Here is a 22,864-nt window from a genome sequence, read left to right as displayed (position 1 = left end):
TGTGCAATATTATTCGGCCCCTTTGAGTTAATACTTTGTAGCGCCACCTTTTGCTGCGATTACAGCTGCGAGTCGCTTGGGGTATGTCTCTATCAGTTTTGCACATCGAGAGGCTGAAATTCTTGCCCATTCTTCCTTGTAAAACAGCTCGAGCTCATTGAGGAGGTTGGATGGAGGGCGTTTGTGAACAGCAGTTTTCAGCTCTTTCCACAGATTCTCGATTGGATTCAGGTCTGGACTTTGACTTGGCCATTCTAACACCTGCATACGTTTATTTTTGAACCATTCCATTGTAGATTTTGCTTTATGTTTGTGATCATTGTTGGAAGATAAATTTTCCTCCCAGTCTTTTGCAGACTCCAACAGGTTTTCTTCCAGAATGGTCCTGTATTTGGCTCCGTCCATCTTCCCATCAATTTTAACCATCTTCCCTGTCCCTGCTGAAGAAAAGCAGGCCCAAACCATGATGCTGCCACCACCATGTTTGACAGTGGGGATGGTGTTTTGAGGATGTTGAGCTGTGTTGCTTTTACGCCAAACATATCTTTTTGCATTGTGGACAAAAAGTTCGATTTTGGTAACATCTGACCAGAGCACCTTATTCCACATGTTTGGTTGTGTCTCCCAGGTGGCTTTTGGCAAGCTTCAAATGAGACTTTTTATGGATATCTTTGAGAAATGGCTTTCTTCTTGCCACTCTTCCATAAAGGCCAGATTTGTGAAGTGTACGGCTGATTGTTGTCCTATGGACAGACTCTCCCACCTCAGCTGTAGATCTCTGCAGTTCATCCAGAGTGATCATGGGCCTTTTGGCTGCATCTCTGATCAGTCTTCTCCTTGTTCGAGATGAAAGTTTAGAGGGACGGCCGGGTCTTGGTAGATTTGCAGTGGTCTGATACTCCTTCCATTTCAATATGGTCGCTTGCACAGTGCTCCTTGAGATGTATAAAACTTGGGAAATCTTTTTGTATCCAAATCCGGCTTTAAACTTCGCCACAGTTTCTCGGACCTGCCTGGTGTGTTCCTTGGTCTTCATGATGCTCTCTGCACTTGAAACAGAACCCTGAGACTATCACAGAGCAGGTGCATTTATACGGAGACTTGATTACACACAGGTGGATTCTATGTATCATTACCAGTCATTTAGGACAACATTGGATCATTCAGAGATCCGCACTGAACTTCTGGAGTGAGTTTGCTGCACTGCAATAAAAGGGGCCGCATAATATTGCACGCCCCACTTTTCAGTTTTTAATTTGTTAAAAAAGTTTAAAATATCCAATAAATTTTGTTCCACTTCACGATTGTGTCCCACTTGTTGTTGATTCTTCCCCCAAAAATTTTAATTTTATATCTTTATGTTTGAAGCCAGAAATGTGTCAAAAGGTAGAAAAATTCAAGGGGGCCAAATACTTTCACAAGGCACTGTATATAGAGAGACAGAGAGAAAGAGAGAGAGCGTTATCTCTCATGTGATTTGAAGTCCTTCAAACCAGACATCTCTTATTCTCACACAAGATGGGGTTGTCTGCTTTCATGGACCGGGCCCAAAAGCTGTCGTGTGAGATTAGAGTATGATGTCACAGAAAACAAAATATATGTACATTTGAGGGATTTAGTTCAGCAGTTATTTCATGGTTGTGGCTATAGTTCTACATAATTTTGAGCTAAGTGTAGCAGAGGTGACATCACACTGTGACTTCAAATAGGACTCCTACAAAGCTCTTCTGCTACCCGATTTCTCAATATAGACTGGAAATATTACTAAATAGATACCTTAGACCTGATGAGGCTTGTGAAAATCAATGTCAAAACGGCTATATAATTTGTTATGACAATTTAACTCAATCTCCACTCACGTAACCTAATCACAGCTCCTCAGTGTCCCTCTTCCCTGCTGCTGAACCTCCATCCACCTAGCCTAATTCACAGATCCTCAATGCCTCTCCCCTGCTCTAAATCTGTACCCATCAAACCTACTTGACGACTCTTCAGTGTCCATTCTCCGTGCTGCAGAATCTCCACCTAACTGGTGGGAATGACAGCTCCTCAGTGTCCCTCCTCCTTATTGATATCTCACACTGCTCAGTACAACCTGCATCTGTCAGTCAGAAGCTAAGCCCGGCTGATTGTATTCAGTCTGTGTACACTGCACTTGAGCCTTCTGTCAAAGGTATAAACAGAGGATATTTCCCAATGTAAATCTCTGAGGGAAGGCTCTGATGTAGGCGACATTATGGGTAAAGAGTCACCTCTCTTTTTTTTTTTGGGGGGGGGGGGTTGCATAGCAGACTATGAAAAAGTGCTTTCTGCTGTGCTTTGCTATATATTAGAAAAAAAAACATACTTGCAAAGACCACCCTAAAAAAAAGCCCAAAAGGATGCTCTTATGGCTGCCATAGTGTGAACAGAGCCTTATGGTTACTTTGGATATGTATGGATTTTTGTTGCTGCTCTGAACATATTATTGAGACACAATGTGCCCTAAGCCTAAGTCATATTGAAAGCTGCATGGCACATGACAAACTCAGCTCTGCTACACCGGTACACTATAGAAACGACCATTACACATCATTATACCGTAACTACCAGTTGTAGGTAACCTGGAGACCCCAGACAGAGTTTATTAGATATTCAGTATTGAGAATTGTCTGACTTACCTACCAATAGAAACCGCGCGATTTGAGGACTAACTAAAACTCAGCACTTATTAAGCATATTTCCACCAAATCTGCATAAAAAATTTAATTTTGCGTTCATCAAGGAGTGAATAAACATATGGGAGAAGGTGTAATCTTATTTATCACAAATCATTTGTATAATTAAACACGAATATCGCGAAAGGTCAGATGGGGTCGGGATTTGCATCAGTAAGTTCTTTGTGGGGATGTCACCAGCCATAGACGGAGGATATGGATGGGAAGGTTTATAGGGTTAAATTAGGCTCAATAATGGCGAATTACACAGTGATCAATCAGGAAGATTGATCTAAATGGCAATACAAAACGACTGCCTAAGCGATTTTCTGAGCCATATTCCTTACTAAGCTTTTGTGTTTCTGTAGATTTCTCAGCAGCGGGAATGGGGTTTTTGTTTTTATTCCTGATTTTTGTGTTACTTTGTTTCAACCTTTATGTGATAGATGCGACAAGTGCAACATACAAGTGAAGCAATAATGTCGTCCAGCACTGCTACATCAGTTATCATTATTCTGCAGAAGCATGCAGAGAAATCATAGCAGTAAAATTCAGTGCCACCCCCACCACACATGAAAGGCTCTGCTAAATATACTACACTTTTATTAAAGTTAATGTCCACTATTCTGTCTTTAGGTCTTAAGCTCTTAACTTCAGAATATATTTGCATAAGCAATTTTGTTTCTCTGACTTGAAAACCAATCGTTAATTTAGGCTATATGGAATCACCACCAGGTGGAGCTCACTGTGCATAAATGTATACAGCTGAGAATAAACACCACTATGGGGAACTCATTGCATATTGATGTATACAGCTGAGATTAAACACCACTATGGGGAACTCATTGCATATTGATGTATACAGCTGAGATTAAACACCACTATGGGGAACTCATTGCATATTGATGTATACAGCTGAGATTAAACACCACTTGGGCGAGCTCACTGCATATAGATGTATACAGCAAGGACTGAAAGTCACTAGGGAGAGCTCACTGCATGTAGATGTATACAGCTAAGATTGAACTTCACTAGAAGGAGCTCACTGCATATAGATGTATACAGCTAGGAATGAAAGCCACTAGGTGGAGCTCACTGAATATAGATGCATACAGCTGAGATTGAACTTCACTAAAAGGAGCTCACTGCATATAGATGTATACAGCTAGGAATGAAAGCCACTAGGTGGAGCTCACTGAATATAGATGCATACAGCGGAGATTGAACTTCACTAAAAGGAGCTCACTGCATATAGATGTATACAGCTAGGAATGAAAGCCACTAGGTGGAGCTCACTGAATATAGATGCATACAGCGGAGATTGAACTTCACTAAAAGGAGCTCACTGCATATAGATGTATACAGCTAGGAATGAAAGCCACTAGGTGGAGCTCACTGAATATAGATGCATACAGCTAGGACTGAAAGCCACTGGAAGGAGCTCACTGCATACAGATGTATACAGCTAGGACTGAATGCCACTAGGTGGAGCTCACTGCATACAGATGTATACAGCTAGGACTGAATGCCACTAGGTGGAGCTCACTGCATATAGATGTATACAGCTAGGATTGAACTTCACTAGAAGGAGCTCACGGCATATAGATGTATACAGCTAGGACTAAACGCTATTAGGTGGAGCTCACTGAATATAGATATATACAACTAGGACTGAAAGCCACTGGAAGGAGCTCACTGCATACAGATGTATACAGCTAGGACTGAATGCCACTAGGTGGAGCTCACTGCATGTAGATGTATACAGCTAGGACTGAATGCCACTAGGTGGAGCTCACTGCATATAGATGCATACAGCTAGGATTGAACTTCACTAGAAGGAGCTCACGGCATATAGATGTATACAGCTAGGACTAAACGCTATTAGGTGGAGCTCACTGAATATAGATATATACAACTAGGACTGATCGTTACTGGGTGGAGCTCACTGCATATAAATGTATACAGATAGGACTTAACGCCACTAGGTGGAGGTCACTGCATATAGATGTATACAGCTAGGACTGATCGCTACTGGGTGGAGCTCACTGCATATAGATGTATACAGATAGGACTTAACGCCACTAGGTGGAGCTCACTGCATATAGATGTATACAGCTAGGACTTAACGCCACTGGGTGGAGCTCACTGCATGTAGATGTATACAGCTAGGACTGAACTCCAATAGGGAGAGCTCACTGCATATAGATGTATACAGCTAGGACTCAACTCCAATAGGGGGAGCTCACTGCATATAGATGTATACAGCTAGGACTGAACTCCAATAGGGAGAGCTCACTGCATATAGATGTATACAGCTAGGATTGAACTTCATTAGAAGGAGCTCACTGCATGTAGTTGTATACAGCTAGGACTGAACGCCACTAGGTGGAGCTCACTGAATATAGATATATACAGCTAGGACTGAACGAGAATAGGGAGAGCTCACTGCATTTACATGTACACTGTGTTCCAAATTATTATGCAAATAATATTTTCTCAGATTTTCCCAAATTACCTATATGAATTGCAGTCATTGTAATTTTCCAGTCAAATAGCTATTAGAGTACAATTGAAAGGTTTTTGTACAAACTGCCTATGATAACAGGATATTTTAAAAAAAATAAAAAACTCAAACTGCACTCAAAATGCATGTTCCAAATTATTATGCACAGCAGAGTTTTCAACCTTTTCATTTTAATAAAGAACAAAAAAATGGTCATTTTTGAAATTCTAAGCATTAGCAGGTTATTACAAACTGAAATCAAACAGTTTTCAACTCAAAACTTTATTCTAGGTGATGTTACATTTGCACATAGGACCCCTTGTTCGAAAGGAGCTTCTGAACTCTCTCGTCCATTGACTGGAAAATTACAATGACTGCAATTCATATAGGTAATTTGGGAAAATCTGAGAAAATATTATTTGCATAATAATTTGGAACACAGTGTATACAGCTAGGATTGAACTCCAGTCGAAGGAGCTCACTGAATGTAGATGTATACATCCAGGACTAAACATCAATAGGGGGAGCTCACTGCATATAAATGTATACAGCTAAAATCGAGCACCACTTGGGGGTGTTCACTGCATGTAGATGTACACAGCTATTAAAGGTATCTGACTCCAAATAGGTGTATTCAGCTACAGTGGTGGCCAAAAGTATTGGCACCCCTGCAATTCTGTCAGATAATAGAATCATAGAATCATAGAATCATAGAATGGTAGAGTTGGAAGGGACCTCCTGGGTCATCTGCTCCAACCCCCTGCTCAAAGCAGGATTCACTAGATCATCTCAGACAGATGTCTGTCCAGCCTCTGTTTGAAGACGTCCATTGAAGGGGAACTCACCACCTCTCGTGGCAGCCTGTTCCACTCATTAATCACCCTAACTGTCAAAAAGTTTTTTCTAATATCTAATCTGTGTCTCCTCCCATTTAGTTTCATCCCATTGCTTCTAGTCTTTCCTTGTGCAAATGAGAATAATGATGATCCTTCTACAATGTGACAGCCCTTGACATATTTGTAGACAGCTATTAAGTCTCCTCTCAGTCTTCTTTTTTGCAAGCTAAACATTCCCAAATCCTGCAACCGTTCCTCATAGGACATGGTTTGCAGACCAGTCACCATTCTGGTCGCTCTTCTCTGAACTTGCTCCAGTTTGTCTATGTCTTTTTTAAAATGTGGTGCCCAAAACTGTACACAGTATTCCAGATGAGGTCTGACCAAAGAGGAGTAAAGACCGATAATGACTTCACGTGATCTAGACTGTATGCTTCTGTTAATACATCCCAGAATTGTATTTGCCTTTTTTGCTGCTGCATCACACTGTTGACTCATGTTCAGTCTATGATCTATTAGTATACCTAAGTCTTTTTCACATGTACTGTTGCTTAGCTCTATTCCTCCCATTCTGTATATGCTTTTTTCATTTTTATTGCCCAGATGTAGTACTTTGCATTTTTCCCTGTTAAAAACCATTCTGTTGGTTGCTGCCCACTGCTCCAGTTTATTTAGGTCTTTTTGAATCCTCTCTCTCTCTTCTCTAGTATTAGCTATCCCTCCTAGCTTTGTGTCATCAGCAAATTTAATCAGTTTACCCTCAATTCCTTCATCTAAATCATTGATAAAGATGTTGAACAATACAGGTCCCAGGACAGAGCCCTGTGGTACCCCACTTGAGACATTCATCCAGCTGGATGTGAAGCCATTTACAACCACCCTTTGAGTCCGATCACTAAGCCAGTTATGAATCCACCTAACAGTTGCCTGGTCCATTGCATACTTGGTCATTTTTTCAATAAGGATGGTGTGAGATACTTTGTCAAATGCTTTGCTGAAGTCAAGATATACTATATCTACAGCACTTCCCTGATCCACCCAGTCAGTGATTCTGTCATAGAAGGAAATTAAGTTAGTCTGACATGACTTGTTAGTTACAAACCCATGCTGACTCTGGTTAATCACTTCATTCTTATCCATGTACTTACATACATGTTGTTTAATAATTTGTTCAAAGATCTTTCCTGGTATAGAAGTCAGACTCACCGGCCTATAGTTCCCTGGGTCCACCTTCTTCCCCTTTTTGAAGATAGGAACAACATTTGCTCTTCTCCAGTCTTCTGGGACTTCTCCTGTTCTCCAAGAATTTTCAAAGATTATGGAGAGTGGTTCTAAAATTTCTTCTACGATCTCCTTCAGTACTCTGGGGTGTAATTCATCTGGACCTGGAGACTTGAACTCATTTATGTTAGCTAAATATTCCCTCACAATCTTTCTGTTTACAGATAACTTGGATTCCTCTATTCCTTTAAAAGGACAGTGAAGATCAGTTGATGTTACATTTTCTTTCTGAGAGAAAACAGATGCAAAATAGGAATTAAAAAGTTCGGCCTTCTCAACATCCTCTCTTACCATTTCTCCATTTTCATCCTGTAAAAATCCTATAGCATCTTTGACTTTTCTTTTACTTTTGACATACCCCCAAAATCCTTTTTTATTGCTTTTGACATCTCTTGCAAGCCTTAATTCATTGTCAGCTTTAGCTAACCTGATACGTGCCCTACAGGATCTGCAGACTGCATTATAATCTTCTTTAGATATGCCTCCCTCTTTCCATTTAATAAACATTTCTTTCTTTCTTTTTAGCATGTGTTTAAGTTCTGTGTTCATCCATCCTGGTTTCCTTAAATGCTTCCCATTCTTCCTACTTTTCGGGATTGTTAACGATTGTGCTTTGAGAATCTCATTTTTAAAAATTTCCCATCCTTCCTGGACATTTTTGTCCTTAAGGACATCCAGCCATTGGATCCCTCCTATTCTCTTTCTGAGTCTCTTAAAATCTGCCTTTCTAAAATCTAACCTTGAAGTTTGAGTCTTCACATGTCTTCCTCCTCTAGTTATCCAAAATTCTATAATAGCATGATCGCTGCCTCCTAGGGTCCCAGCCACCTTTATCTCCTCAACCATTTCCTCCCTGTTTATAAGGATTAGATCCAAAGTAGCAGATCCCCTTGTTTTCTCCCCTACCTTTTGGAAGATAAAGTTGTCAGCAAGAGAGGATAAGAATTTGCTTGACCTGTTAGTTTTACTTGAGAGAGATTCCCAACAAATGTCTGGATAGTTGAAATCTCCCATGACCACTACGTCATATTTTTTGGAGAACTTGGTCATTTGATACATAAAGAGTTCATCCATATCTTCAGCTTGCCCAGGTGGCCTGTAGTAAATGCCTACAATGGTGTCCTTTCCGTTGTTCTCTCCTTGTATTCTTACCCAAACAGTTTCCACAGAACTCCCAGTCTCTGAAGCTTCAATCTCTGTGCAGATATACGCTTTTCTAACATACAATGCAACACCTCCTCCTCGTTTATCAAGTCTGTTTCTTGCAAATAAGTTGTATCCTTTTAGCCTTTTATTCCAATCATGTGTATCGTCCCACCAAGTTTCAGTGATTCCAATGACATCATATTCCTTTTCCTGCGTTAGTAGTTCCAATTCTCCTTGTTTGTTGCCCATGCTTTGTGCATTTGTATAAAAACATTTTAGTTTGTGATTGGTTTCTCTTCCTCCCATATTTTTATTATATAAATTGTTTTGTCTTTGTTCTTCCTTTCCACTTCCAGTTGCAGAGATCTCAATAGTATTTGTCAGCTGTATGGCTTTTTCTGGCCTTTTGCTTCCCTTCCCACATTGTTCTAGTTTAAAGCTCTTCTGATGAGTGTAGCAAGGCGACTTCCAAATACATGTTTTCCAGTCTTCGTAAGGTGCACCCCATCTCTAGCAAGTAGTCCATCGTATAGGTAATTCATTCCGTGATCCAGAAATCCAAATCCTTGTTGACGGCACCATCGACGTAGCCAGTTGTTCACCTGTAGAATCTTATTCCACCTCATTGTTCCATGGCCATCCACTGGGAGGATGGATGAGAAGACCACCTGCGCTCCCAATTCTTTCACTTTCTTGCCTAAGTCTTCAAAGTCACTGCAGATGGTTTCCAGGTCCTTTCTTGCGGTGTCATTTGTCCCCACATGTATTAGCAGGAATGGGTAGTGATCTGTAGGTCTGAAGAGTCTTGATATCCTGTCAGACACATCTTTAATTTTTGCTCCTGGAAGACAGCACATTTCTCTTGAGGTTATGTCTGGTCTGCAGATAGCGGCCTCTGTTCCTCTTAACAGGGAATCCCCCATGACCACCACTCTCCGTTTTTTCTTCACAACATTCTTCTTTCTCCATCCAGGAGGATTCTGAGGGCTTACAAGGTTATTCATTGCTGGCAAAGTCTTATTTTGCTGTATTTCTTCATGGTTCTCCTGCGGGAGAGCCTGGTACTGGTTCCTGAGCAGTATGGGTGCTGACTGCCTCTCGATCCTCCTGCTTCTGTGGGTCACATGCTTCCATTCCTCTGTTTCGTCAGGTGCAGTTCGAATTTCTTCTCTTTCTGAATCATGAAGAGATAATTCTGCTCTGTCTAAGAACTCTTCACCTTCCTTAATGATTTTCAAGGTAGTTAACCTCTCTTCTAGATTTCGCAACTTTTCCTCCAACAGGGACACAAGCTTGCATTTCTGGCATGTGAAGTTTGGCTTTTCCACTGGCAAGTCTGTGAACATGTAGCAGGATATGCAGCTCACCAAATGGCTCCTGGACTCTTCCATGTTCTTATTGTTAATGTTCTGAAAACAGTGAAAAAAGCTTAAAAAAAAAGCTTCAAAATGCGCGCGCCGGCAGGCGCGCGGTTTACCGATGTCCTCTTTTCAGCTCCAACAGCCAAAATCCAGTGTTCTTTGAGCTCGCGGAGACTCTTCACTTACCCCAAAATGCAGTGGGAATATGCAAATTATCTCCTCAGGACTCCTCCCCTGGTTTACCGATGTCCTCTTTTCAGCTCCAACAGCCAAAATCCAGTGTTCTTTGAGCTCGCGGAGACTCTTCACTTACCCCAAAATGCAGTGGGAATATGCAAATTATCTCCTCAGGACTCCTCCCCTGGTTTACCGATGTCCTCTTTTCAGCTCCAACAGCCAAAATCCAGTGTTCTTTGAGCTCGCGGAGACTCTTCACTTACCCCAAAATGCAGTGGGAATATGCAAATTATCTCCTCAGGACTCCTCCCCTGGTTTACCGATGTCCTCTTTTCAGCTCCAACAGCCAAAATCCAGTGTTCTTTGAGCTCGCGGAGACTCTTCACTTACCCCAAAATGCAGTGGGAATATGCAAATTATCTCCTCAGGACTCCTCCCCTGGTTTCTTCCTGAAAATGATTGCAATCACAAATTCTTTGGTATTATTATCTTCATTTAATTTGTCTTCAATGAAAAAACACAAAAAGAATTGTCCTAAAGCCAAATTGGATACAATTCCACACCAAACCTAAAAAAGGGGGTGGACAAAAGTATTGGCACTGTTTGAAAAATCATGTGATGCTTCTCTAATTCGTGGATTAAAGTTGACTCAACCTCTGTCCTGTGTCCTTGTGTGTACCACATTGTGCATGGAGAAAAGAAAGAAGACCAAAGAACTGTCTGAGGACTTGAGAAACCAAATTGTGAGGAAGCATGAGCAATCTCAAGGCTACAAGTCCATCTCCAAAGACCTGAATGTTCCTGTGTCTTCCGTGCGCAGTGTCATCAAGAAGTTTAAAGCCCATGGCACTGTGGCTAACCTCCCTAGATGTGGACGGAAAAGAAAAATTGACGAGAGATTTCAATGCAAGATTGTGCGGATGGTGGATAAAGAACCTCGACTAACATCCAAACAAGTTCAAACTGCCCTGCAGTCCGAGGGTACAACAGTGTCAACCCGTACTATCCATTGGTGTCTGAATGAAAAGGGACTGTATGGTAGGATATCCAGGAAGAACCCACTTCTTACCCCGAGACATAAAAAAGCCAGGCTGGAGTTTGCCAAAACTTACCTGAGAAAGCCTAAAACGTTTTGGAAGAATGTTCTCTGGTCAGATGAGACAAAAGTAGAGCTTTTTGGGAAAACGCATCAACATAGAGTGTACAGGAAAAAAAAAGAGGCATTCAAAGAAAAGAACACGGTCCCTACAGTCAAACATGGCGGAGGTTCCCTGATGTTTTGGGGTTGCTTTGCTGCCTCTGGCACTGGACTGCTTGACCGTGTGCATGGCATTATGAAGTCTGAAGACTACCAACAAATTTTGCAGCATAATGTAGGGCCCAGTGTGAGAAAGCTGGGTCTCCCTCAGAGGTTATGGGTCTTCCAGCAGGACAATGACCCAAAACACACTTCCAAAAGCACTATAAAATGGTTTGAGAGAAAGCAAGGGAGACTTCTAAGGTGGCCAGCAATGAGTCCAGACCTGAATCCCATAGAACACCTGTGGAGAGATCTCAAAATGGGAGTTTGGAGAAGGCACCTGTAACGGGGCCGGGTGGTGGAACCTCTGTGCCTTGGAACAAGGAGGGACCCCGAGGGGCAGGTGTTAGTCTGGGGACGACCTTGTAATTGAGCAGGTGGCTCCCACGGGTCAGATAGCGGGGACTGACCGGTGTAGCGGGTGGACACAACAGGAGGGTAGCAGTCTCTGGGTGAGCAGGCGGGTGGTCACGGCAAGTGACGGCAGAACGGGTAAGAGTCTCTTCACATCTCCCGGACGCCAAGCAATGCCCGCCTACTAGTCCAATTTCCATACTCACCCCACCTCCCCTGCACAGGGCCCTGTGAGGTGCAGTTCCCGTTCGGATCCCTCGCCTGCGCTGTTTCCTCTGTATGGACGGCGCTCTTCTCCCTGCCGTCAGTGTAGTGTTTTGCAGCAGGGAACTTGTGCGCAGATGCTGGGAAGGCAGAGTGACTCACCGCGCCTGCGCACAAGTTCCCTGCTGCACAACACTACACTGATGGCAGGAAGAAGAGCACCGTCCATACAGAGGAAGCTGCGCAGGAGAGGGATCCGGTCGGGAACTGCACGTCACAGGGCCCTGTGCAAGGGAGGTGGGGTGAGTATGGAAATAGGGCTAGTAGGCGGGGATTTCTTGGTGTCCGGGTGACGCGAAGCTTAGCTTTTTTATGAAATTATTTCTGCTATTACACAGCAACCAGACCGCTAATATGGGCCATACAGGTAAGTATAGATTCACATTTCTATCACCTGTATGCCCATATTAGCGATCTGAAAAGTCCCTTGGGGTGACAGATTCCCTTTAAATGTCACGAGAGAGAGCGAGAGATACAGTGAGTAAAGTAAGTATTGAACATGTCACCAATTTTCTAAGTAAATATATTTCTAAAGGTGCTATTGACGTGAGCAGATTTTCAGCAGATGTTGGTAACAACCCATCTAATCCACACAGGCAAAGAAATCAAACCAAATAATGTCCAAAAATTAAGTTATGTGTAATAATGAGAAATGACACAGGGAAAAAGTATTAAACACATGTTACCTGAAATGTATTCAATGCTTCTTACAAAAGCCTTTGTTGGTGATGGCAGCTTCAAGATGCCTCCTGCATGGAGAAACTAGTCACAGGCATTGCTCATGTGTGATTTTGGCCCATTCTTCCACACAAACACTCGTCACATTCTGAAGCTCCGTGGGCTCCTTCTATGAACTCTGAGCTTTACTGTAGTTACTTCCATACATTTTCTATTGGATTCAGGTCCGGTGGCTGCTCGGCCATTCTAGCAGCTTTATTTTTAATTTCTCTGAAACCAATTGAGAGTTTCCTTGGTTGTGTGTGTTGGATCATTGTCTTGCGGAAATATCCACCCTCGTTTCATCTTCATTATCCTGGTAGATGGCAGCAGATTTTTATCAAGAATGTCTTGGTACATTTGTCCATTCATCCTATCTTCAATTACATGAAGTTTGCCAGTGCTTCATTCTAAGAAACAGCCTCACACCACGATGCTCCCACCTCCAAACTTCACTGTTGGTATGGTGTTTTTGGGGTGTTATGCAGTGCCTTTTGGCTTCCAAACATGGTGTGTATTACAACGTCCAAAGAGTTGAATTTTGGTCTCATCTTACCAGACTATATTCTCCTAGTATTCTCCCAGTATTTCACAGGCTTGTCTAAATATTGTTGAGCTAACTTTAAACACTATTGAACATGCTTTTTGTTCAGCAATGTCTTGCGTGTTGAGCGTGCATGCAGGCCATGAAGGTTGAGTGCATTACTTATTGTATTCTTTGAAACAATTGTACCTGCTGATTCCAGGTCTTTCTGTAGCTCTCCACAGTTGGTCCTTGGCTCATGAACAGCTCTTCTGATAATTCTTTTCACTCCTCTGTCTGAAATTTTGGGGGAGCACCTGGTTGTGGCCGGTTTATGGTGAAATGATGTTCTTTCTACTTCTGGATTATGGCTCCAACTGTGCTCACTGGAACATTCAGTAGTTTAGAAATTCTTCTGTACCAATGCAATCAGTATGTTTTGCAACAATAAGGTTGTGAAGGTCTTGAGACAGCTCACTGGTTTTACCCATCATGAGATGTTTCTTGTGTGGCACCTTGGTAATGAGACACCTTTTTATAGGCCATTAGTTGAACCAGCTGATATTATTTTTCACTGGCAGGATTAGTTTCTAATTACTGATAGATTTCAGCTGGTGTCATGACTTTCCATGGCTTTTCCACCTCTCTTTCTTCATATGTTTAATACTTTTTTTCCGGTGTCATTTCTCATTATTACACATAACTTAATTTATGGGCATCTATGGATGATTTCTTTGCCTGTGTGGATTGGATGGGTTGTTACCGACATCTGGTGAGAATTTTATATCAGAAGCACCTTTAGAAATATATTTACTTAGAAAATTGGTGACGTGTTCAATACTTATTTCACCCACTGTAGATAAATTTAGATATGTTTTTATACAGATAGGATTGAACACCGCATACAGATGTATACAGCTAAGACTGAACTCACTGGGAGCTGTATGAATTGGGATGTAACTGCAGGTAGCTGCTATCACAGTTTAAGGTTATGTTCACATGTGCCAGAAAATTCCCACTGTGGATGTGGTCAGAAATCTGCAACAAAATGTGTTACTTGCAGATTTCATTGTGGATTTGGCTGCAGATTTCACCCTACTCCATTGCAAAGCATTGAATAGGGTAAAATCCGGAGTGAAAAACAGCACAAGAATGAACATTTTGCAGATTTGAAATCCGCACTACGCTTTTATTTTCATGCAGATTTTTTTTCTGCAACTTGTAAATGGGATCTTAAAAAAACCCATTTACTTGTATTGCACTGTAAATAGCTGTGGATATTCATTGTTAAAAAAAAATGCAACAAAAATCTGCAGCATATTCTGAACCTGTGAACTTAGCCGAAGATACAGGCTACATGTGCTGGATATATTTCTACTTATCTAACGTGGTATTTCATTTTAAAATGTAGGAAAAATGGAAATGAACTATTGCACCAATTATTGTACATTCCCATTACTGTAAAACATGCAAACAGCGTAAAAACCTTACAAAACCCTTATAAGTAAGAGAAAACAGAAGACTACAGGCAAGTCATTTAATAATCTGCTTTCTATGGGTGTGTAATGAAATAGTTATGGTTTTCCCACGAGAGCGATAAGGAGATATTAAAAGGTCTTTCCAATATCTTTAATAGCTAAGGGCAACAGCTGATTCAATAGATTCGATCAAAATCATCAGTTCCTCAGCTGCCGGTGATTTATCTCGCCTGCTCCTTCCACTCATCACTCATCTTAGTTTGCTTTTCACCGCTCATAAATTATGCCTCATAAATAAAAATACACAATCAAGAAAATCATATCAATTCATCCACAGTGAATAAATAGCTGCCCCATAGCACTCTCCCCGGTGTCTACTCAACAGACCTATTTTATATTTCACGCTAGCAGTCTGTAATTGGCCAATTCACGAATGTCTGTCTGCAAAATGCTCAGCTTTACGGAGAAATAGGAGAATGCTCCAAATTTGTGAAAAGGGCGAAGAAACATCCAATGTCGCGAATGGAAATTTGCTAAATAATTTATTTATTACATTGCGTGGGGTCAAAGTTTACCCTCTTAGATTTCAGGTACATGTTCAGAATTAGGTTGACCAAGGAGGAGACCAGAGGATTCTATGGTGAGAACATCCAAAGCAGAGTTTATGAGGCATTATCCACATTATTTGCCATACATGTCTGATAGGTGCAAGTCTCACCTCTGGGACAATTTTGACCTCTGTACCACCCAGTTGGGCAGCCAGTGGCGAAACTAACAAAGCAAGAAATTAATGGAAAGGAAGCCTAGTTGGAATTCTACACCAGAAGAACAGAAGATACTGTGATGGATCTAGCCAAAACAGTGCCCATGAGGTTATTAATTGGGCAAACCTATCTAAAGGTTAGACGTTTATTTCCAACATCTAGAAGATATGGAATAAATGATAAATGTCTGGTGAGGCAAACGTTGTCACATCCATTTGGGGGAATGAATAAAAATGTAGCCTAGTTGGATACCCCATTGGATATTCTGGTCGGCACAACCAAAACAAATTCCATGAGATCCAAAATGGGCCAAAGCTGAAGCGTAGAAGATTATTTTCATCATTCACAAGATATGTCAAAGATGTCTAATAGGTGAAAATCCCATTTCTGAGACTGTGGCCCATCCAAAATAGAAGCCTATGAGGTTCTGCAATGGTCAAGCCTATCTGAAACTATAGGGTTACTTTCATTAGCTGCAAGAAATTCTATAAATGTCTGAAACGTGCGAGTCTCACTTCGGGGACTGGAACAACTGAAGTCCTACTTGGTAAGGCAGTTTGGAGTGAATGGAACAGTAACTGAATGGAATGGACCACCCAGAAGACCAGAGGATATTTGCCATAAGTTTTACCATAAGGTCCTATAACAGTTATGGCATATCCACCTACCTATACCACAGTTGAAACTCATCCTACTTGATGAGCCGGTGTCTAACCTTTGATGGTGTGGACAGAATGTGAGATAATAAAAACATCATGTCTGTAACTTATCTATGGGAAGTCATTAATGTATTTTGAGGGAGTGCCAGAAACATCTCCAGTCAAATGCTTTACATGTTTCATGTGAGTAGAGAGTGTATTCTGCTGGTTGTCATTCATCCACTTAATTCAGGCTTACTTAACAGAAGCAAGAGACAAGTCTGGTATCACCAAAAGTTGCCTTCACCAAGTTGCCTACCTGATACTCATACTCCGTATATGGCTGCAAATCTACATCCTGAAATGACAATGAGGACCCATTGAAGACCAACTCTATGGTCAACCTTTCTTGGGAGTCATTTAGTCTCCGGCGATATACATCATATCTTATGATTTTCCCATTTGGTTGCTGGGGACCATTCCAAGCCAGTAATGGTGCCTGGGTGTTCTTCTGGACATTAATTACGGGAGCAGATTGTGATTCTGGGAGAGCCTCCATAGTATGACCAGTCATCCATTCACTTACAGCACATCCAAGCAGAGTACAAGCTTCAACCCGTGCTTCATACCTGGAAAAAAAAGTTTATAAGAACGGATCATTAAAAAAACAGAAGGCAGCCCATAGGGGAAAATTACAGTAAGTCTATGTTTGATCAAATGGATGACTTACTCCTTATTGTTAATCTATTTAGGTTACTTATTGTTGGGTGACCATAATAAGAGTTCATAGACGTGTAACATCAAGTTCTCGGATCCCATTACATAATCTGTATCTAACTGGGGCTCCCACCTACCATGTTCAATTTATAATACTGGTGTCAAGTAGCAGAGTAGCCTGTGAACCCCCCTGGCTCAAGAGCCTGGAGGCCATTGCAACCTCTTATGTCCCAATATGGTAAATATCTCACTTTGTCAATGATTTTGAAGACCTCTGCCTATCCTTAAAGTGAATAACAAAATATTACCTATACATTGCTTAGGTGAGAACTACTAGATCAATGGGGGTCCAATCACTGAGGCTCCCACTGATCACGAGAATCGGGGTCCCATGTCTCTCGTATGAATAGAGTTGCAGTCATACATGCTCACATGGCACTACTTAAGATAGTTGAAGCTATGGCCGTTTGTCTTCGTCAGTTAGATAGACCTTGAATGGAATGGTAGAGCACATGCGTGACTCTTGCTCCAGAACAGGAGTCCACATCCCTAATATGAATAGAGCTGGAGTCGTTCATGCACACATGAGACAGAGGAAGATAGCTGAGTGCTACAGTGACCTGACTTCATCAGTCCCTGCGTGACTGTTGCTTCAGAACAGGTGTCCCATATCCCTTACATGAATGGAGATGCAGTCGTTCATGAGCACATGGACTAACGAAGATAGTTGAGTGACAGCCGCCTGACTTCATCAGTCCCATAGACTTTAAATGGAATGGATGGTAGAGCGCATGTGCAACAGTTATTCCAGAACAGGGGTCCATATCTCCAATATGAATGCAGTCGTACATACCTACATGGAACTACCAAAGATAGCTGAGTGCTACAGTCGCCTGACTTTGTCAATCCTATAGACTTTGAATGGAATGGAAGAGAACATGTGTGACTGATGCTCTACTCAAACAGGGGACACTGGATTGGTGAGGACCTCAGCAGTCAGACTTCCAATGATCATTTGAGTACTCCTTTATACTATGTATGGACAATATCAGGATGATAGTGAGATCCATCAACAAAATGATTGCACTTACTGTGTATATGGTTTCAGGTCCTGGATTAGATATGATAGGTCATTCTGAAAGGTAAAAGAGCTATTCAATGTATATTGTATATCCTTCATTTCAGCTGGGTGATGAACATAAAGAGTATAATTAACTATGGGTCCATTGGCCTTCAGAGGAGCTCTCCAAGTAATCATTATCTCATGGGCACTTTTTGCATGAAGTCGAGGTGGCTCCATACCAGAAGGTGAAGACGACTGAGTCTTAATTTTTGCCGGTGTGCTTACACAACTCCCTTGGCCATTGCTGGCTTGTACGGTGTAAGTGTATTCTGTTCCTGGTTCCAACCCAAAGTCATGATAGTGACTATCCAAACCGGTATAAATCAGCAGACCATCTCTTTGTAGCTCATAGTTTGTGATTTCGCCATTAGGTCTATTGGGGATTTGCCATGAGATTTTGATGGACTGTGCACTTGTAACGACAAAACTTGGTTCTTTCATGTGTGATGGACGGGCTTCCTTTGTTCTGACTATCGTGCCTAAACTACTTGTGCAGCCACCATTGGTGCAAACAACCAGACTAATATTATAAATTGTGAAGGGCTGGAGATCGGATATGATTATGGATAATCTTCTTCCAGCAAAGTATGTCTCATTATCAAGTCTAACAACATATTTAGTGATTTTTCCATTCTGTATGGATGGTGGAGACCAAGACACGTTGACTTCTGTTGCACTAACAGCCGTAGTTGTGGGAGCATTTATTGCACCTGGTGGACCTTCTAAGGTTCTTATGAGTGTGGGATCACTAATAGTGCAACCTCCTAATGTGCAGGCTATTATGGAGTATGTGTACTCAGAATAAGGTAGCAAATCTTCATCTGTATAATTTAATGTTGCATAGTCGAAATTAAAGAGTAATGTTGTATTATTTTTGCGCAACTTGTAATACAATATCTTCCCATTGTCTTCTTCTGGCTTGGTCCATTGGATAAAGAGGTGGTTGGGGTTTTCAGTATCGTACAATAACTTAGGAGGAAGGATAAAAGTCGGTGCTGCTTGACTGGTTTGTCCGACTGTCCATGTACTATCTACGTATCCAACAGAGTTCCATGCCCGAACCTTATACTCATAGTCTGTCCAAGGTTTCAGTCCTCCATCAGTATAGGTAAATGACACAGTCTCTGTATTCAGTTGCCTAAAGACAACACTTTCAACCATGTTCTTCCGGTTTCCCAAAAACTGATCCACTGTGGACCTTTTTATGATGTCATATTGTAGTATTTTTCCATTTGGGAGAACTGGCGGGGACCAGGTGAGCTGAATGTGGGTAGCATTAAGAGGTTTAATCTGAGCTGGGGGCTGGGATACTGGAGAGGCTTCTTCTGTCTGGACACGATGAGGGAAAGTCTGGGTGCATCCTGCGGCAGTACAAGCTTCAAGCACCAAGGTATAAACTGTGAATGGTTCAAGGCGACGGAGTAAGAATTCTTGGGATAGACCACTGTATTCGAGATTGCCATCACTATATAGGTTATACATCTAAAAAAGACAGGAAAAAAAATATACAAAAAAATTAGTGTTCACTCTTGATTCTTTAGTACATCGCAGAATGAAAGCAGCTAAAAGGGGAAAATAACTTAATCGGCCAAAATACCAATTGGCCACATCTCCCTCCTCCTGAAAGAGAATGGCTAAAGTTCCCATGCATATTACATCATTGCTGCATCCCACCAAAAGCTTACCATCAATATTCCATTGGTTCTTTTTGGCTGAGACCACTTGAGGAGTAACGCTCTACCATTTTCTGTCTTATCCACGGTGAAATTAATGGCGTTTGGTGCAGCCTCCCACGTCTTTATGAAAATCCATTTACTGTACACGGTCCCAGCGCTATTAGAGGCCTCGATGCGCATGTAGTACCTTGAAAAAGGACGCAATCCAAACACTTTGGTCTCCGAGGCAGTCCCCTTAAAAGCAGATACAACACATAGTTAGAAAAAGTTGAAATGATCAGAAAGTGAACCTGTGACCAATCTGCAGGCACCATGTTATAGAGGAGGAAGATCTGAATAGACTGATATACTGTTTTGTGAGAAAAAATTGAGTATAACCCGTTTTCATCAATTAAACCTTTGCTCTTTCTGGGATCTCTGGTCCAGTGGGCGGTTCTATCAGTGATTGACAGCTAGCTCCATAGGCACAATTGTACAAGTAAAGCTGTCAATCACTGATAGGACCACCCACTTTACCAGAGATGCCAAAAAGAGCAGGGGTTTAAATGACTGAAACACAGGTTATACTGAATCTTTTCTTGCGAAATTATGTAGCAATCTGCTCTGCTCCCCTGCTCTATAACATGGTGCCTGCAGATTGACCATTTTCCTGGTCACTGGTGCCCTTTAACTTTTTTTTTTACAAAAGAAATATGTGGGAAAATTGTGATTTCCCAATGAGATTACAAAAAAATAAGATTTCTGCACAATTCGAGCAATGAAATAATTATTAAAGGAGGCAACAACTGATCCAAAATGAGATAGTTATAAATTGTCAAAAGAAATCGTAAATGAGATCAGAAGGTATGCGGCAATGCGACAATAGGCCACCTTATAACACTCAAATCTGAGGGTATATCCATTTGTGGCACATTTAACACTTCCAAATCCACAGCTAATTTTGTGCAAATCTGCAAAGGGCTTTCAAATATGTTACCAGCAGATTTTGATGTAGATTTACCGGGTATTTTACTACGCTGGGACAAAATCGAAAATGGAATTAAAGCTAAAAAAAAATTCACATGCTTTAGATTATAAAATTTACTGCATACTGGGTCATTATTGACTTTACTGTAGATTCAGTATGCAGTAAGCTTATAAGCTCCCTCTAATGGTGGCTGCAGAAAGAAAGAATTTACTCTATGCAGTGTCATAGCTCTGTACTTCAGGTGCCTGGTGCCAGAAGGGAAGGAAGGGGCACCAAAAAGCCACATTTTCTTGGCCAGGGAGGTAAACAGAACTTGAGCCCCATTTGGAAAAAAAATAGGAGATATGTGACCACCTGCTCTCACCCGTGAATCCTGACAGCATGCACAGAAGAAAACCCCTATAATTATTATGATGTTTTTTTTATTCAACTCTCAACCCCTTGTATAACAAACAGGAGCTTTAGCAATGACCCACAGATTGCACTGCTAAATATAGCAGACTTTTTTTTTGCCTAAAAAGCTAAATTGTATTCTTCTTCTTTACAGTATATGCAGTGGCATACTGCCAATGGCGGCAGGCCACATGGCTACTATGGGGCCCGTGAGTCTGGGGGGCCCAAAGCCAGCGCCAGCCAGCCTGGTGTAAGGAGGTGAAGGTGTTGCTCATGTTCCCTCTTGAAGACACGTGTATTGTTTTAGTGTATTTTGATGTGTAATGTGTTTAGTAATGTATGTTATTAGTGATAGATTGTGTTCTGCCCAGCAGCAGGGAGTTAACAGGGAGGGTTATGGTTAATAGTTGAAACTAGCCCAAAATGGAAAGGGCTAAAGTGAAGGGACACAGGGAGTTTCCTGTCAGGAAGTCAGATAGGGCCTAGCATACAGTAGAAGGAGACCTATGGTCTGACCAGCAAGCAGAATTGCATGAAGTGGGTTTCCCTGAAGTGAAAGGAGACCGAGGCAACGGATAGCGTGATCCAGAGTAGTGACGAGAAAAAGAGATAGAAGAAGTGAGTGATTCTCTGAAGATGAGATCTGGGGCAGGAGGCCTAGCAGGACGGTGCCAAGTTCGCAAGCCAAAGAGGTAATGGGACGAAAAGGAGCCGGTAACGTGAGATGAGGAGAGTGCACCGTGGGGGAGTTCTGAGGTGACAGCAAGTAGAGAAGCTATGTACAGGCAATAGAAGCTCCCCTAAAGGAAAAAGGATGCGGATCCGTGGGTTGAGAATTAGGACTCTAGCTTACGGACCTGTAGTGCCATTATTGGGGACGGAAGAAGCTCCCAAAGCACTGTGTTGGGTTGTGGTGAAGGCAGAGGAACTAACTGAGGCAGAACCGTGAGTTTATGAAATAAAGAAAGAATGTGTATAAAGATGTTCCATGTGTTAAGAGAAACGTCCATGAAGATTCGCACCCAATATCCACTGTATGTGAGAGTGTGAACTGTGATAGCAGCAGGAGAGCATTAGGACCCTGTGACTTTTGCCTGCCTGAGCTCAGAGCAGGGGCAGAGCAGGAAACCCTGTGTGTTCTGGGGGTGTCTGCTGTGTGAAGGGCTAGACAGGAAGTCTGTGAGAACTAAGCTGGAACAAGACGCTGTCTCTACAAGCTTCCCTGTGGAGATTGTTAACCCCTGTCCCTGGTGAAGCTGTGTCCCTGCTTAAGAATGAGTGCTGAGCTGGGGAAAGCTGTGTGGCTCTTTGGAGTTTTGTGGAAGTCCATGCTGAGTGGACTAGAGACTTTGTGCTGAAGGAGCCAAGTGTCGACTGAGAAGGCAAAGAGACTGAGGAATCCATCTCTGTGAAGGAGCACGTGGTCGGTGGTCTGGAAAAGAGTGAGTGACTGCGAGAGGAGAGAAAGGGTCCGGTGCCATCCACATTGAGAGGATACTGACAAGCCTTGTGAAGAGATCTTCCCAGACCTTAACCTGAGGCTACAGGACTAAAGTCCCCGGCGTGTGGGCTCGGCATCGGCCGACAAGACAAGGAACCTTTGCTGATTTTGTGAACGTTGCTTTTGTTTTGGCGCCAAAGTTTTCTGGGACTAGCTGCAGCCACCGCGATTCACAGGCCTGTGATAGACTACAGCTGAGATTAACGGTACCGTAACTTTAAGATACCTGTGTATCCTTATAATAGGGGTATAAGAGCGATTGGTATAGTTTTATGCATTGTTATTGTTAATAGTGGTAGGATTGTACTCAGTGTGCCATCTCAGGGGTCCCTATAGACCGCCCTCACTAGACTGACACTGTGTTTAAGTAAAATTGTTCCAGATCTTTAGAATAATTCACATAAGCTGGAAACCTTGAGATTGGCACATTGATTTCAGCTTTTGCTGAC

General features: G+C 42.0%; 1 protein-coding gene across 1 annotated transcript in view; it reads right to left on the bottom strand.

The window, feature by feature from the left end:
- Positions 1 to 22,864, bottom strand: part of LOC141258620 (usherin-like) — a 224,593-nt gene that overhangs the window by 22,400 nt on the left and 179,329 nt on the right. Inside the window, exons 8-10 of the mRNA XM_073673581.1 lie at positions 19,564 to 19,788; positions 17,847 to 19,360; positions 16,358 to 16,667 (exon numbers count right to left, since the gene is read on the bottom strand). Of these exons, the coding sequence (XP_073529682.1) occupies positions 16,358 to 16,667; positions 17,847 to 19,360; positions 19,564 to 19,788 (2,049 nt within the window). The remainder of the gene's footprint in view (positions 1 to 16,357; positions 16,668 to 17,846; positions 19,361 to 19,563; positions 19,789 to 22,864) is intronic.

The sequence above is a fragment of the Phyllobates terribilis genome, unplaced genomic scaffold, assembly GCF_046119375.1.
Source record: "Phyllobates terribilis strain yellow unplaced genomic scaffold, ASM4611937v1 Scaffold_3__8_contigs__length_932513732, whole genome shotgun sequence".
NCBI lineage: Eukaryota > Metazoa > Chordata > Amphibia > Anura > Dendrobatidae > Phyllobates > Phyllobates terribilis.
The sequence above is the reverse complement of the archived record's forward strand: the minus strand, read 5'-3'. Positions and strand labels throughout refer to the sequence as shown.